Source organism: Pectinophora gossypiella, chromosome 12 (genome assembly GCF_024362695.1).
Source record: "Pectinophora gossypiella chromosome 12, ilPecGoss1.1, whole genome shotgun sequence".
Taxonomy (NCBI): Eukaryota; Metazoa; Arthropoda; class Insecta; order Lepidoptera; family Gelechiidae; genus Pectinophora; species Pectinophora gossypiella.
This window is the reverse complement of record NC_065415.1, coordinates 15,837,534-15,853,301: the sequence shown is the minus strand read 5'-3', so window position 1 is coordinate 15,853,301 and position 15,768 is coordinate 15,837,534. Positions and strand designations below refer to the sequence as shown.

At 40.3% G+C, this 15,768-nt stretch overlaps 1 protein-coding gene across 1 annotated transcript; it reads left to right on the top strand.

Annotated features, from left to right (window-relative positions):
- Window positions 1-551: 551 nt before the first annotated feature.
- Window positions 552-14,979, top strand: LOC126371255 (serine/arginine repetitive matrix protein 2-like). Its single transcript, XM_050016533.1, has 7 exons — window positions 552-1,395; window positions 1,643-1,755; window positions 6,720-6,906; window positions 9,981-10,040; window positions 13,692-13,881; window positions 14,253-14,433; window positions 14,873-14,979. Exons 1-7 carry the CDS (start codon window positions 552-554, stop codon window positions 14,912-14,914), a joined length of 1,617 nt encoding a protein of 538 aa, XP_049872490.1. The 3' UTR covers window positions 14,915-14,979.
- The last annotated feature ends 789 nt before the right edge of the window (window positions 14,980-15,768 follow it).

Sequence of the window (15,768 nt, the reverse complement as noted above, 5' to 3'; positions counted from 1 at the left end):
ATCAACAACAGGCAACAAATATACTCTTCAACACAAACGTAATAAATAATTATGTGAATGTCGAAAAAAAAAAACACGTGTGCTCAAATATGTTCAGAGCGGTCTAAAAAGGTGACATTGATGCAATTTACCTAAAAAACAATATTGCGATTTGTGAACATGATAAATGTCAAATAGCAATTTTGCTTTTTTAATGACTTGCATTATTGTGGCCTTAAACTAAAAACTTAACCTAAAAAAGAATCCACCAACGCAAAAATCTAAAAGGGAAATATAAAAGAAACATTTCACACTTTCCAGCGATTTGTACCCAAGTGTATTGCGTGTAATACCCTATAAATTTATAGCCGAGTCTCTAAACAAAGAAGTTGAAATTGCGGCTTCAGATTACCAAGTTTCCCTATAAATTTCGCTTCACGCGGAAAGAATCCACATTCCTGTAGCTCGTAAATAGGCATTACCTTTAAGCACTTCGTACTTTCTTACCTCCCTTTTTGTTTGTTTCAGGAAAAAAATGAACCTTATATGAAAGAAGTTTAGACGGTACCAAGATGCTGCATAGGACTTCTTCATCGCAGAGGCGCCGCAGAGCGTCTAGAAGTGCCGCTACGTCTCCCCAGGCGCGGTCACCACGCGCTTCAGCACAGACTTCGAGAAGGGCATCCCTAGCAACAACAGAGACTGATGATGAATGTGATCCCATGCCACCACCACAGAGAAGCCCCCGGGCAAGCCTCGCCCCAGACGCCGCCTTAGACATGTACCACCGCAGCCCGCGACACTCCCTCACCCCAGAAGCCAGATCAGCACGAAATTCCATCACCCCAGATGCCGCTTCTAACATAAGAAACAATCTTACCCCATCTAGAAATAACTTAGCTGTCGAAATGTCATACGGGTCTAGATTAAGTTTAAATCCCCAAGACTTCAACAGGAGTCCAAGAAACAGTATAACACCAGACGCGACGGCCAGAACTCCTAGAAGAAGTTTGGTTCCTGAAGGTACGTCGTGGAACCAGCCAAGAAATTCGTTAGTTCCTGACGTGGGACGTAGTCCGAGACATTCTGTGGCAAGTATACAAATAGACCCTGCTAGAAGTCAGAAGGAATTGGGACCCAGTCCGAGAACAAGTCCAAGGGGAAGCATAGCGGCAGATACGCCTATGAAAATGAAGGAGGGGCCAGAAGTTAGTCGAAGTCCGAGGGGATCTTTAGTGCCTGATTCTCAGAGGAGTCCTAGAGGAAGCATTGCGCCTTCGGAGAGGAGTGCTCGAGGCAGCTTAGTGGCGATGGAGGGAGACGCTTCGAGGGTCAGTCCCAGAGGCAGTTTGACGTTAACTTTCCAAGAACCATTGGTGTCAAAAGAAAGGAGGGCGAGCGAAGACAGCCAAGCAGGTAAGATTTATAATACTGCAGAAATATTTCTACGTATAAGGCGTACCACTTTCTTCAAATAAATATACTGTATACAAAACCTTACTTAGAAACAGAAAAAAAGAATAATATAATTTATCGATAAGTAATACGTATCAAATCCATCCACTTAACACCATGCTGGAAAGTGGATCTCGAGACCCGATATTTTCTAGTTAGGCGCTCTTGGAACATTTAATGACGAATATAATTATACTTTTTTCCTTAGCAACCCGAGGTCGGAGCGTGTCTCCTTACCGAGCATCGTTGGGGGGTCGCCAGAGCGGCACCGGAGCCCTGTCAGACACGGGGTCTAGAAGAGCGTCCAGTTCTGTAAGTCAGGTATGTAGTGACTGCTTATAGTCCAGGTTTTGCTTCTTACTATACTTGGTTGAGTACGGTCACGAGCATTAATGTGTATATGTCGTGGCCAGATCTTAAAATTGATCATTTCATGATGTGTTTGAAATATGTTTCATGAAATAGAATATCATTCGTTGGCCACATCATGATATAGTTTGCCCAGATCAATCACAAAACGTTTAACGATATGAGTAACTAAATGCATGATTACTTCATGATATGGCCAAACGTTGGCAATCATATCGTAAAATTGGTAACATTATCCACCGGTAGTGGCACTGGTGTCGATTATAATTTAAAACTTGATTGATATTATAATCGGTGAATCGATGTAATTGTACAATTTTACATATCGATTAGGTAAATAATTTTGGACCTAAGAAATTAATCGACTATTCGCATTTTTATTACACCACGTAACACGGACACCGCCTACATTAACGTTGATTGAAATACCGTTAAACGTTGACGTTTGAACGACATGGTTAACTTAAGCTGGCCACGACATATACACTTTATTCCCATGTCACATTAACTTTTTGGACAAATTGAACTGGAAGTCTCACTAAATATCAAATATGTTAACGCGACTTGGTTTTAAAGTGGGTACATGCTAATGACTGTACTTGGGCGTAGTTTATCAATCAATCGCCAGGATTCCCTAGGACAACGCTTCTGCGTGAACGCTCTTAATAGCTATGTTATGTTTGAATTTACCGCACGCGCAACATTCTCTATAGACGAGGCCTTACTCCAAAATACCGATTACTTTGCCAAAATCGCTATTAGTTTTTAATTAATATCTAGCTGTCACCGCTCTGCAATAGTTCATCAAATCATTAAAAAAAATAAAAAAAATAAAAAAAAATAAAAAAAAAATTGTTACGGGTAACTTGGACCCAGGATGTTAGTCACAATGATTTCTTACTTATTAATATTAGTATTACACAGATACACAGTACACACATATACATAAACTGCCCATATACGTCCCACTGCTGGGCACAGGCCTCCCCTCAGTCAACCGGAGGGGGTATGGAGCATACTCCACCACGCTGCTCCAATGCGGGTTGGTGGAGGCTTATGGCTTTTCAGGCTTGAATCACCTGATTGTCCGAAAAAGTAAGATGATTCCGTGCTTCAGAGGGCACGTTAAGCCGTTGGTCCCGGTTACTACTTACTGATGTATGTACGTAGTCGTTACATGAGTCATGTCAGGGGTTTTGGTGGCTCAATAGTAACCCTGACACCAGGGTTGATGAGGTTGGTAATTCACCTCACAACCCACACGATAGAAGAAGAAGAAGACTATTCGCAAGAATTTCTGAGAAATATACCTATTTTCTAGCTATGTTTTTACGCTTCTAGTGACAAATATTAGCCGTAAAAACACACATATACACAATAAAAATCTTTTTGTCTTATCTTATTTAGCCTATACGATCCCACTGCTAGGCAAAGGCCTCCCCTTGATTTTTCCACTCCTCTCGACTTTGCGCGATCTCCGGCCAAACCCACTGATAAGCATTCAGGTCGTCACACCGTCTTTTACGCGATCTTCCTCAACTTCTATGCCAAAAAAATAAGACATTTATTTACTGCTCCTGTACAAGTGAGTCATGGAGCAATGAGTCATGTAAGGACAGTCCAACCTACTTACAATCATTCTACGAGTCAATGATGTGCATAGAAGCAGTCGACCCGCACCTTAGCGAACATCCCTGACGATTAACATCACCAGCAGGCCTAGCACACTATACAGGGTGTTAGTGACATCGTAACGAATACTCAGGGGGATGATTCAGTCCATGATTCTGAGTTAATATCAAGTGGAATTTTCCGTCGCAAAATTCATGTTATTTTTTAAGTTTTTTTAAATTATTTTCAATTCTATACTTTTGCGATGAAAAATTCACTTGATATTAACTCAGAATAATCAGCTGAATCATCCCTCTCAGTATTCGTTACGATGTCACTTACACCCCACACAAGTACATATGGTAGCCATACAAGTAGGTATGGGTGTTAGTGACACTGTAACGAATACTGAGGGGGATGGTTCAGACCATGAGTCTGAGTTGATATCAAGTGGAATTTCGTGTCAAAAAATTCATAAAAAAATTTCTTTTCTTTTTAATTATTTTCCAATCCATACTTTTGCGACGGAAAATTCCACTTGATATCAACTCAGAGTCATGGCCTGAACCACCCCTCAAAGTTTCGTTACGATGTCACTAACACCCTGTATATTATAAGTGCGATGCGACGCGACGCGACGTGACGACACCAGGGTTGATGAGGTTGGTAATTCACCTCAAAACCCACATGATAGAAGAAGAACCCCCATGTTGTGTAAAAGATGTGGTTGTGCAAAGTTGACGACAACCGAATCCCGTGTAAATTCCAACTGGCGGCGTAATCATGGTATCCTAGTGAGATGGGGCCCTTACTTGAGTTGTGTGATGAGCTCAAAATGATTAGCATCTAAACTCAGCCTTAGCTTTTCCTTTGCTACCAACAAAGACAGATAAGAACCCATTTCATCATCCTGAACACACACGTACATAATAAACTCATGCTCCCGTAACTCTGAACATAATGTATGACATAATTCACTTTAGGAGCTTCGCTGTAAAATATTACTTCACATTTTATATTCAAATCTTTGCAAGCGTTATGGTTGAGTATGATAAATAAATATTTTGCGTCTAAAGGCGTCATAAATTACTATCAAGGCACCATACTCGATACAGCGACAGAAAATCGATACTGTTCTTTGTTCGGCGGTGTGTTTTTCTTTGCAGCCGTAGAATGGCAGACGCGACTTAGACGCAGTAGACAAAATGGGTACCTACGTCTAATGGTCGCACCTTGCGTTATTTGTCTTGTCAAACCTGCCATTCTACTAGTATTGAGATCGTTTTTATCTTATCTGATTCTCACTATCACTATCGTAATAAAATAAAAAAAATATAAGTTTAAAAACTAAAACCCGACTAAGGATGACGTACTTAAAGGTATGAGACAAGAAAATAGCTATATTTCTCAGAAATTCTTGCGAATAGTGATGTTTAGGAGATAGCCATGGTCGCATGCCGTGGTAAACAAACTCTTAGGACAGATTGGCATCCGACCATGGCTATCTTCTAAACATTACTATTCGTAACGGCCTCTGTGGTCCAGTGGTTGAGCGTTGGGTTCACGATCCGGAGGTCCTGGGTTCGAATCCCGGTCACAAAAATGACTTTGTGGTCCCTAGTTTGGTTAGGACATTACAGGCTGATTGACCGAAAGTAAGACGATCCGTGCTTCAAAAGGCACGTTAAGCCGTTGGTCCCGGTTACTACTTACTGATGTATGTACGTAGTCGTTACATGAGTCATGTCAGGGGCTTTGGCGGCTCAATAGTAACCTTGACACCAGGATTGATGATGTTGGTAATCCACCTCACAACCCACACGATAGAAGAAGAAGACCATTCGCAAGAATTTCTGAGAAATATACCTATTTTCTAGCTATTTTTTTACGCTTATAGTGACAAATTTAGTGTGCTTTAGGCTGTAACAGACGTACACACATACATACATACACAACTTCGTCGCAGTGGGGTAAAAATAGTAAGTAATAGGTATACAATGTTTTTCCTCAGTCGTCTAAGAACGCGTCGCTATATTTCACCTATGTAATGGCTTAAAATAGCTGAGTAGAAGGTACTACGCAACTAGTATAGCTAAAGCTAGTATTTGAATATTTTATATCACATTACGAGTCCTAATGCATGATGGCTTGAAAATAAAACTGTTTGCAGCGTTCATGACATGAACGCTATCGTAATGAGGGGCATTCCCGGCCACATTTCCCATAAAATATATTTATAGATGATGACGCTGTCCAAATTCACTTTCGTTTAACCTACTAACTTCATGGATAACAGAAATCTTTATTAAAATTTTTGGGTATAAATGAGAATCCTTGTTACACCTAGGCTTGAGGGTGCCCAGTTGGGCGCGAACTTCGGCTAAGGGCGTCGTCTGAGAGGAAAAAACACATATAGAAAGATCGACAAATCTGCGAGGCAACATATTACAGCGCATATACAGTGACCGGCGCTCTCTCTCGAAGGATGAATTCGAAAATTGTTAGCTTAGGCCTGTGTTGGGATTCCAACGTCACAGTGAGAGTCAAGCATTCTTCCAACTCTACTATCATCATCATCTCCAAAGAGGTATATAGTTTCTCACAGGATCCGCTTACACTAAGCTATGATTAATCACGGCTCTAAAATAAATCTCTATAAAATAACAAGATTTAAATAGGTCTTGTGAAAAAAGAATTGTTCCAGGTGCGATAGTTTTGCTAGGCCGTAGGGTGTCTCCCTGATGCGGAGCAGTTTTCCAAGATCTGGAAGGTTTCCCATACTCACCGGGAGGTTTCGATCACATCTCCCGTACGTCATTTTTACCCACCGACGGGTCGTACATGGGTTTGTAGCTTTATATAATATCATCATCATCATCATCAGCCCATTAACGTCCTCACTGCTGGGGCACGGGCCTTCCCTATGGATGGATAGGGAAATCGGGCCTTAACCTCTCATATGCCGAGATACCAGACACAATAGATTTTACATTGTGTCTGGTCGAGATCCGCGTTCCGGCAGATGAGAGGTTAAACCATCACGCGGGCCCAATGCGGATTGATGGTTATTAACGACTGCTAATGCAGCCGGGAGCAACGGCTTAACGTGCCTTCCGAAGCACGGAGGTGCTCAAGATGAAAACTTTTTTTTTGTGGTCACCCATCCTATGACCGGCCTTTGCGAAAGTTGCTTAACTTCAACAATCGCAGACCGAGCTGGTTTACCGCTGCGCCACCGAGCTCCTCAATTTCTCCTTTATGTAATATAATTCTATTTTTACTTACCTATTTTTTTTAAACACCAGGTATCAGGTGACGAACAGCGTCGTCTTTGTGGTGAGCAAGCGAAGTACAAAGAGCGGGCTGGCATGGGGCTCGGCGTAGGCCTGACGACCTACGGTTCAGTAGCTTACCAGCTGAAAGACGCGAACATGGAAGCTTCAGGGACAGTAGACTTCATTTGTCGGGCTGCGAGGATTATGAACAGGACCAGTAAGTTTTTTATAACATAAACTCACAACTACGTATAACCCAATTGGGGTAGTCAAAGGTACATCTATCGCAAGATGAACTAAGCACCCACCTCACCGAGCTTTCTGTTAGACTAACGTGATAGGTGGTGAGCCGTATCGCCGTCTATAATGGTCGAGTCAACTATATTTTACAATAATTATAATCACTTATAAAAATATAAGTCAGTGACATTTTTCGAGATAGTTTAATTTGTCTTTAAAACGGTAACAGAAAGGTGAAAAGTGTTTTTTTGTGACGTGACTTATTGTAGATTGGCCGCAAATGGCATTAACTATTTGGCCGAAAAAGGTGAAGCGTGGATACTTAGTTCATCTGGCCATAGATGTACCTTATTAGATTATGTATTACATGCATACATAAAGTAGTTACCTGATCATTATTCAATTCCAGCGTAATCATAGGTTTTGGTTTTAAAATTGGCTTTATTATAAAAAAAACTAGTACCTACAATAACACGTTCACTGTGTATGACGCAATAAAGAAACTCATAATGTGCATGTCCCATATATGGAGCACATTTTTTCTTGGCATAGTGTGTCTATGTATATTAATTCCAATGTGTTTATCAAAAAATAGCATTGCACGTGAGGGGTTGATATTTATCAGTTACACATTGAACGTGTTACTTAACTAAGATTGTCTGGATGGAATTTCTATAGCAATATAATTTAAGTTTTTGTATATGTTAAAGTTATAAATAAGTAAGAGAGCTATTATTCGTAACAAGCAACCATTTCAATGTCTTCCTTTTATCGCAGAAAAGCGAAAATGCAAATCCAATTTTTCATAAAAAAAGCAGAAGCAATCGAAAACATTATTTATATTCTTTGTACTACGTTAAAACTGGATTTAAGACAGAATTAGATTCTACTCTAATTTTGAATGTCAATCATTATTTACTTCGTTGTCGAGAAAATGTGCAAAATTTTCCTTTTATAACGATCTGAACAATTGTGGGAGTAATAGTCTTCAAATGGCTACGATCAGAAAGCAATTTTAGTGTTTCAATTCTCTCTCCCTCTCATTAGTTTAGAGCTGCGCTCTTGTCCTTAGAGTAATTACCAATCCTCTCTTCTCGCCGCCAAATCACTTGCTGATACGACATGACTTTCACCTTCTCTTTTATTTGTTTCATAAATGTACTCCTCTCTTTCCTTAATGTTTTCTTTCTATGATGTTCTCTATAAACGAATCGTGTCATATCAGGTGGCCAATCATTATTATTTTATCTCTGGTTATTCCATATATACACATATACAAAGAGCAATAATTATTTTGAATTTGAAAAGAAATAATAATACATATTTTCATGATATTATATATACAGGGTGTTAGTGACATCGTAACGAATACTGAGGGGGATGATTCAGACCATGATTCTGAGTTGATATCAAGTGGAATTTTCCGTCGCAAAATTCATGTTTTTTTTTTAGTTTTTTAAAATTATTTTCAATTCTATACTTTTGCGATGAAAAATTCCACTTGATATTAACTCAGAATAATCAGCTGTTTCATCCCCCTCAGTATTCGTTACGATGTCACTTACACCCCGCACAAGTACATACTGTACCCATACAAGTAGGTATGGATGTTAGTGATACCGTAACGAATACTGAGGGGGATGATTCAGACCATGATTCTGAGTTGATATCAAGTGGAATTTTCAGTCGGAAAATTCATGAAAATTTTTGTTTTTCTTTTTATTATTTTCAATTCCATACTTTTGCGACGGAAAATTCCACTTCATATCATCTCAGAATCATGGTCTCAATCATCCATCAAAGTTTTCGTTACGACGTCACTAACACCCTGTATTATTATAAATTAATTTTAATTTTCGAACCGAAAATGGTCAAAAATGGTACTCCGTACAGAGCATTGCCTGTCGTTCCATTTATGTGATATATTTCAGTAATTAATTTGCGTTTGGAAAATATGCTACGCCGAAAAAATATCAAAGAAAGTAGGTTAATGGCCTCAGATAATTCGAAACGCGCATCTTTCATAATTTAAGAAACTCTCACGTGGAAAAGCAACGGTATTTATTTTTAATTATGTTCAAAGGTCAGTAAATTTTTATCGAAATACGGTTCACGATGGCCGTGATCAAAAAACTAGTTTGACTAATAAATAAAACCAGATGTTAGCTTGAATAGCATCGTATTTTGAAAGGATAAATACAATACAACGTAACATACCTAAGCTAAAATCCAGAGTAGCAAGCGCGACGACCAATAATGCACTCTCCAATTTTGCATTTTGACTCCTTTTTGGATGTAGGTGCTCAAAAAGATTTTGCGATATTCAACCCCTTAGGGACTTAAAAGAAGTAGCAAAGTTTGTATGAAACTTCTATAGTTTTTAAAGTTGAATTTCACGCGAACAAAGTGACGGGTAACAGTTAGTTCGAGTATAAGCGTCTTTACGTCTGTTGGCTCGCATTGTTTATCGCTTCTACGTGAGTGCTGAATAATAAATGTCAAACATAGCACTTGAAGAAACAAGCTCGTGTTAAAATACAACGAACTAACATAAAATTCCTATCTAAAATTCAAGATCAAGTAAATTACTCTTTTTTGAGTTATGTACTTATACATTTTACAATAAATTTCCAGTCAATATTTTAAATTTTTCAGAAAATAAACGCTCATGTGAAAATTTTATGTAAAAAGCTTATTAAAAGATTAATGATTACCTAAATAATATGATGCTTTTTTATGATTTCTCTTTTGTTTTGTATTTTGTTTTTTCCCTGTTTGTGCAATAAAGTATTTGTTATGTTATGTTATAATAAAAGGCCTGGTATTAAATGTGTTCCTAGTTATTAAATAAATTGTTGTGTATACCTACATTGATTTAGAAGATGTGTTTGCTGTTGGCGTTTCTTGTAATTTCTTCTCCTCAGCCGTAACACTTTGCAAAACAAAGTAAATTCAAAAATGTTGAATTTACCTTCAACTTTATCTATGATAATTACGTTGAATAAAATGGTTCTGATTTCCAATGATTGATGATTTCTACGCTTGTTTCAGTTCTAATGACTGTTTTCCTCGCAATCCTGTCTACGTTGCCAGTCATCATGCTGATTATGGGTAAGTCACTTTTTTTACCCGACTGCGCCTAAGCGAAAAGGAGGGTTAAATCATTAGGTTCAAAATGTTTACTGCTCAAGATTTCTCTATAAACTCGCCGTCGAGCGTCGTAGTGGAATATGCTCTGGAGATTATGATAAGTGTAAATTAATAATTCTTCTGTCAATGTGGGTTGTGAGGTCAATGAATTACATCATCAACCCTTGTATCAGGGTTACTATTGAACCACTAAAAGCCCCGTGACATGTAACATACTTATTCAAGGAAATAGTACTCGGGACTTCCGGCCAAGTAGTTAATGCCATCTGCGGCAAATCTACAATAAGTCACGTCAAAAAAAGAAGTACTCAGGAGCAACTACTTCACGTTCCCTCCAAAGCACCGATCATCTTGCCTTCAGACAACCGAGTGGTCAGCCTGCAATGTCCTAACTCCTAACCACGCTAGGGATCACAAAGTTCTTTCGGGATAAGTCCCCACATGGAGTTGTACCCGGGACCTCCGGATCATGACCACAACGCTTGTTACTTAACTACAGCTAAGTGTAAGTTTACTACACTTAACTACAATTAACCACAATGAAGTTTAACTTAACTTCACTAAATTAAAGTTAAGTATCATTAACTACACTAACAGCCTCCGTAGTCTAGTGGTTAGAGCGTTAGGCTCACGATCTGGAGGTCCGGGTTCGATTCCCGATGGGGACATTGTCGAAATCACTTTGTGAGACTGTCCTTTGTTTGGTAAGGACTTTTCAGGCTTGAATCACCTGATTGTCCGAAAAAGTAAGATGATTCCGTGCGTCGGAGGGCACGTTAAGCCGTCGGTCCTGGCTATTAGCCGTAAAAACACCTCCACCAACCCGCAGTGGAGCAGCGTGGTGGAGTATGCTCCATACCCCCTCCGGTTGATTGAGGGGAGGCCTGTGCCCAGCAGTGGGACGTATATAGGCAGTTTATGTAACTACACTAAACTGTATTGTTATAAAAGTACTCACAAAATTTGTTCCGTATTTGTTGTCTTCTAACCCCAGGGCAATCTGGGTAAATGCACATGCGTTTTTCAATGAATTTAAGATGTTTTTTATTGACCTGACTTATTGTAGTTTTGCCGCGGATGGCATTAACTACTTGGCCGGACAAATGAGGAGCGCTGAGGGGTCTCACCCGGTGCAAAATTTAAGACAAGAGGCCTGAGGATGCCCGTTGGGCGCGAACCTCGGCTCAGGGGTCATCTGAGAAAGAAGAATTTGAAAGAATTCATCGACCATAGTGGGTCAATAGCGATAAGCGCTGTAAGCGCTGCCGCGCTGTGTGGAAATCGACAATTACTCCGGCGGGGTCGGTATCGGGGTTCTAAACCATTTGGTGGCGAGCTGATTGGCCGCATCTATGGCTAGAGTAATCGGGTCGTCAGGATCGTATATTTAAGATGGGGCAACCAGGGTGTCTTAGTGAGATAAAGCCTTTATGGATGTAGCTTATTGGATTGCAATTAGGATCTTGTGATCGTGACCTCAATAAGGATTATTACAAAGATAAAACTTATATGCATGTCGACAATTATTATTGATTTGAATGACCTAAATTCTGCTCCATTTACGTAATTTGATTATTCTGGTGCGCTATGTGTTTGAAACAAAATAGCAACACAATTCCACAGTTTCCGGGAACGAATATTGTTCACTGGTTTTGAATCAGAAATCAGAAGTTATGAAGTCGTAGTATTTATCTGCTGAACTAGAGTTCTTGGAACACAATGGGATGCGTTCAGTTGTTGGAAGTGTTGTCGTAAAAGGACATTAGAGCCGCCTTATTACAAAATCAAGTCTACAGATATTTTTTTTTTTTTAAATACCACTAGGGCTAATATGCGCAACGTGATGAAATTTTGTCACAGTTATTTTATCGATTCTGATGATATAATTATGTCGTTTTGTCGATTGGTGCATTAGCACTTACCTCCGCTTCACCTTTCTGTTACTTTTTAAAGACAAACTAAACTATCTCGAAAAATATCACTGACTTACATTTTCATCACTATTTTTATAAATGATTATAATTATTGTAAAAAACAGTCGTCTCGACCATTATAGACGCCGATACAGCCACCAGTCACATTGGTCTATTAGAACGCTAGGTGAGGTGTAGGTACTTAGTTCATCTTGCGATACATGTAGTAGTGAACAAAAAAGTATGTTATGTTATGACATTTTACGATGTTGAGAGTACCCAAGTTTGCTAGTAAGCAAACTTCTTCTCTCTCGTGTGGGTTGAGAGGTGGATTACCAACCTCATCAACCCTGGTGTCAGGGTTACTATTGAGCGGCCAAAGGCCCCTGGTATGATTCATGTAACGACTACTTAGTAGTAACCGGGACCAATGGCTTAACGCGCCTTCCAAAGCACGGATCATATTACTTTCGGACAATCAGGTGATCAGCCTGTAATGTCCTAACTAAACTAGGGATCACAAAGTCATTTTTGCGATATTTCCACACCGGGATTCGAACCTGGGACCTCTGGATCGTGAGCCTAACGCTCAACCACTGGATCACGGAGGCCGTTAGCAAAATAAAGGGTCGGTTTCGTGATTGAAACTGCACTAGCAGTATTTAGTATTCCACAGCAGTGGTTTGGTTAAGCTGCAGTCGAAACAGTCAACAGTGCCAGTCGTCATGTCCAATCAAGAACCAAACAGTCAATCAGTTACGAAGTTGTGATATGCGCCTATATCATGTTTTTTTATTTTAACTTATTAATGATAAAAAACCTAAAACGTAACATGACATGACATCATGCCTGTATTCCCGAAAGGGTAGACGGAGGTGTATGATATACAGGCTGTTAGTGACATCGTAACGAATACTGAGGGGGATGATTTAGACCATGAATCTGAGTTAATATCAAGTGGAATTCTCCGTCGTGGAATAAGTTAAATATAATAAATTCAAAAAATAATAATTAATATTTAATTATAATTCCTGGTTGTTAGTCTTGTTAAAATTCAAGAACGACTGAATCGATTCAGTAAACCGGCTTTTTTGAAATATTCGTGGATGTCCAAGGAAGGGAATGAGCAAATGTGGAGAAAGGGTGTTACGACGTTTTCCGGTACCGTAGAAATCCTATTCTCAGATAAAACTATCTTTGAACGAGAATTCTTTAAATCCTTTTTCAAGTAGGAAATAATGCCATTTCCTACTTCCTTCTTAGTTCAGAGGTCGTCGGATCGGTTGGCACTAGTCCGCAGTAAATAGGTCGAACCGTACGAGCACAAATACGCGCAGTTGACCTAGCCAAACACGCCCTCAACCTAAGCTTGTTAAGTATAGAATCTATCTTCGGAAACCGGCCAGTGTTCTACTTTGAATGAGGTTGCTTACGGATTCTATTTTAAGCAAGTTTTTAAAATATATTTTTTTGACGTGACTTATTGTAGATTTGCCGCAGGTGGCATTAACTACTTGGCCGGACAAATGGTGAGCACTGAAGGCTCTCACCCGGTACAACGTTTAAGACAACAGGGCTAAGGGTGCCCAGTTGGGCGCGAACCTCGGCTCAGGGCGTCGTCTGAGAGGAAAAATATTTGAAATGTATTTGTATGTACGTCTAACTTCTCAACCATTTACATTTTGTATTTTCACACCAGGTGTCCAGTACATCCGCGATTGCCCAGCTGAGCCCCGTATCCCGGTGTACATGGTGGTGGGAGGCGCGGCCGGCGGCGCTGGTATCTGCTGGCTGCTGTGGGCGCAGCTCGCCAGCCGCAGTGTCAACAGCTCTGCCAGCGTGCCTGAGCGCGTGCTCGCCTATACGCTCGCCGTCTTCCTCATGGGATGGTCAGTGTACCGCCTTTTTTTCATTCTCATCTTCTATCGTGTGTGTTGTAAGGTGAACTATCATCCTCATCAACCTGGGTTACTATTGAGCCGCCAAAGGCCCCTGACATGGCTCATGTAACGACTACTTACTTATATCAGTAAGTAGTAACCGGGACCAACGGCTTAACGTGCCTTTCGAAGCACGGATCGTCTTACTTTTTGGACAAGCAGGTGATCAGCCTGTAATGTCCTAACCAAACTAGGGTGATTTTTTATGATATCGTGATCGTGAGCCCAGCGCTCAACCACTGGACCACAGAGGTCGTCATTTCGAGTCTATAATATTCAGGATTTAATTATGATAATAAATGAAGTACTTTCTTCCCCAGGTTTGGTTTCGGCAACCTGTGGACTCTGGGCATCATGTGGCCGGACTACGCTCCAACATTGTTCGAACCCAACCAGTGGTGTCACCGCACGTTATATGTATTCGCGCTGACGCAACTGGGTGTGGTGTGGGGGCTCGTGGCGTTGACGCTGCTGCTGCTGCTGGCGCTGGTGGTCTGCCAGGTGAGACCACACATCATAATAAACTTTTAGGGCCCTGTTCCGAGGTTTTTCTTGTAGCTTCTTTTCCTCGACTATACGTATAGGTTAGGTTAGGTTCAGGTCGTGTCGTATCAGGAGGTGAAGGTTTTGGCGGGAAGAAGAGAGGAATTGCGATTACTCCACCGACAAAAGCGCAGCTCTTAAATAAAGAGAGAGAGACATATAGGTTAGGAGAAGCTCCAGTAGTTTTAGAGTGGATGAGACGAGCCTACTGCCATTAATGCACACAAATCCAGGAAATTAACTGATACCAATTATTTATAATCCAAACATGAATTCAAATTCATAAAGGCGAATTCAGTGAATTAGAGGCCGAGCCAGGATGTCTACCAATGATAAAAACATGTACGATTCTTACGTACCTTATGTACCATTTAACGAAATATTTTTTATCAACCAGGTGTTCGGCTGCGGCTGGCTCGGGCCGCCTCGGTACAAGTAGCAACGGCGAAGCGTCGTGCTCGAGCTATGGCACAGGAACATCAACAACACCATGGACGTCGCCGGAGCACTGCTTCCCTTCACCCAGGTGGTACGACCAGAACTCACCATCCACGTACAAGAAGTCCTCACACAAGCTGACAAGGAAACCGGAGAAAAACGACCTATCCCTGAAATCAATGAACCTACTGCTACTGATGATGATAAAAGCCCAGTGAAAGCCAAAGGGTTCGCCAAGAAAGGTGGTAGCAGTCCTAAAAGAGAAGCTGTAGGGGATGATGTGAGGATGAAGAAAGGGAATCAAGCCTGATGGTTGTTGGTCGTGCTCCCGCCGCACGGCAAGAAGCACGTGCATTTCGAAGCAACGGACAAAGTTTACTATTTCTAGTAGTGCTAAGGTGTAAAGTTGCTCGTCTATCAGTGCTTTAACAACCCATGCTCAACGCTTCTTTCGTTTCATAGCTTGCAAGCTCGACGCATGACTTTTATAGAGTAATTTTATGTGATAGTAGCGATATTTTTAGTGGTATGGACGTGGTTTTTAGAAGATAGATAGTAGATACTGTAAATTATAAAAACCCCTTTTGTTTTAAATGCAACGAATATTAATTAGAGTATTTTAGACAATGTGTGTAAATAATGAATTTGACTATCATAGATGTACTTAACGTTTTGAATCGATGTAAAACAACATAATGATGTTGATTCCAGTACACAATATCGAATTTTAAGTTATAGCTGTCATTTTCTTATGCGCCAAAAAGGAAGAGACAGGTAATCGTCAGGAATCAAAATTATGGAATACACGTCAATTTTAGGCAAAACAAAAAAAATACCCTCCAGTAATAGGCCACT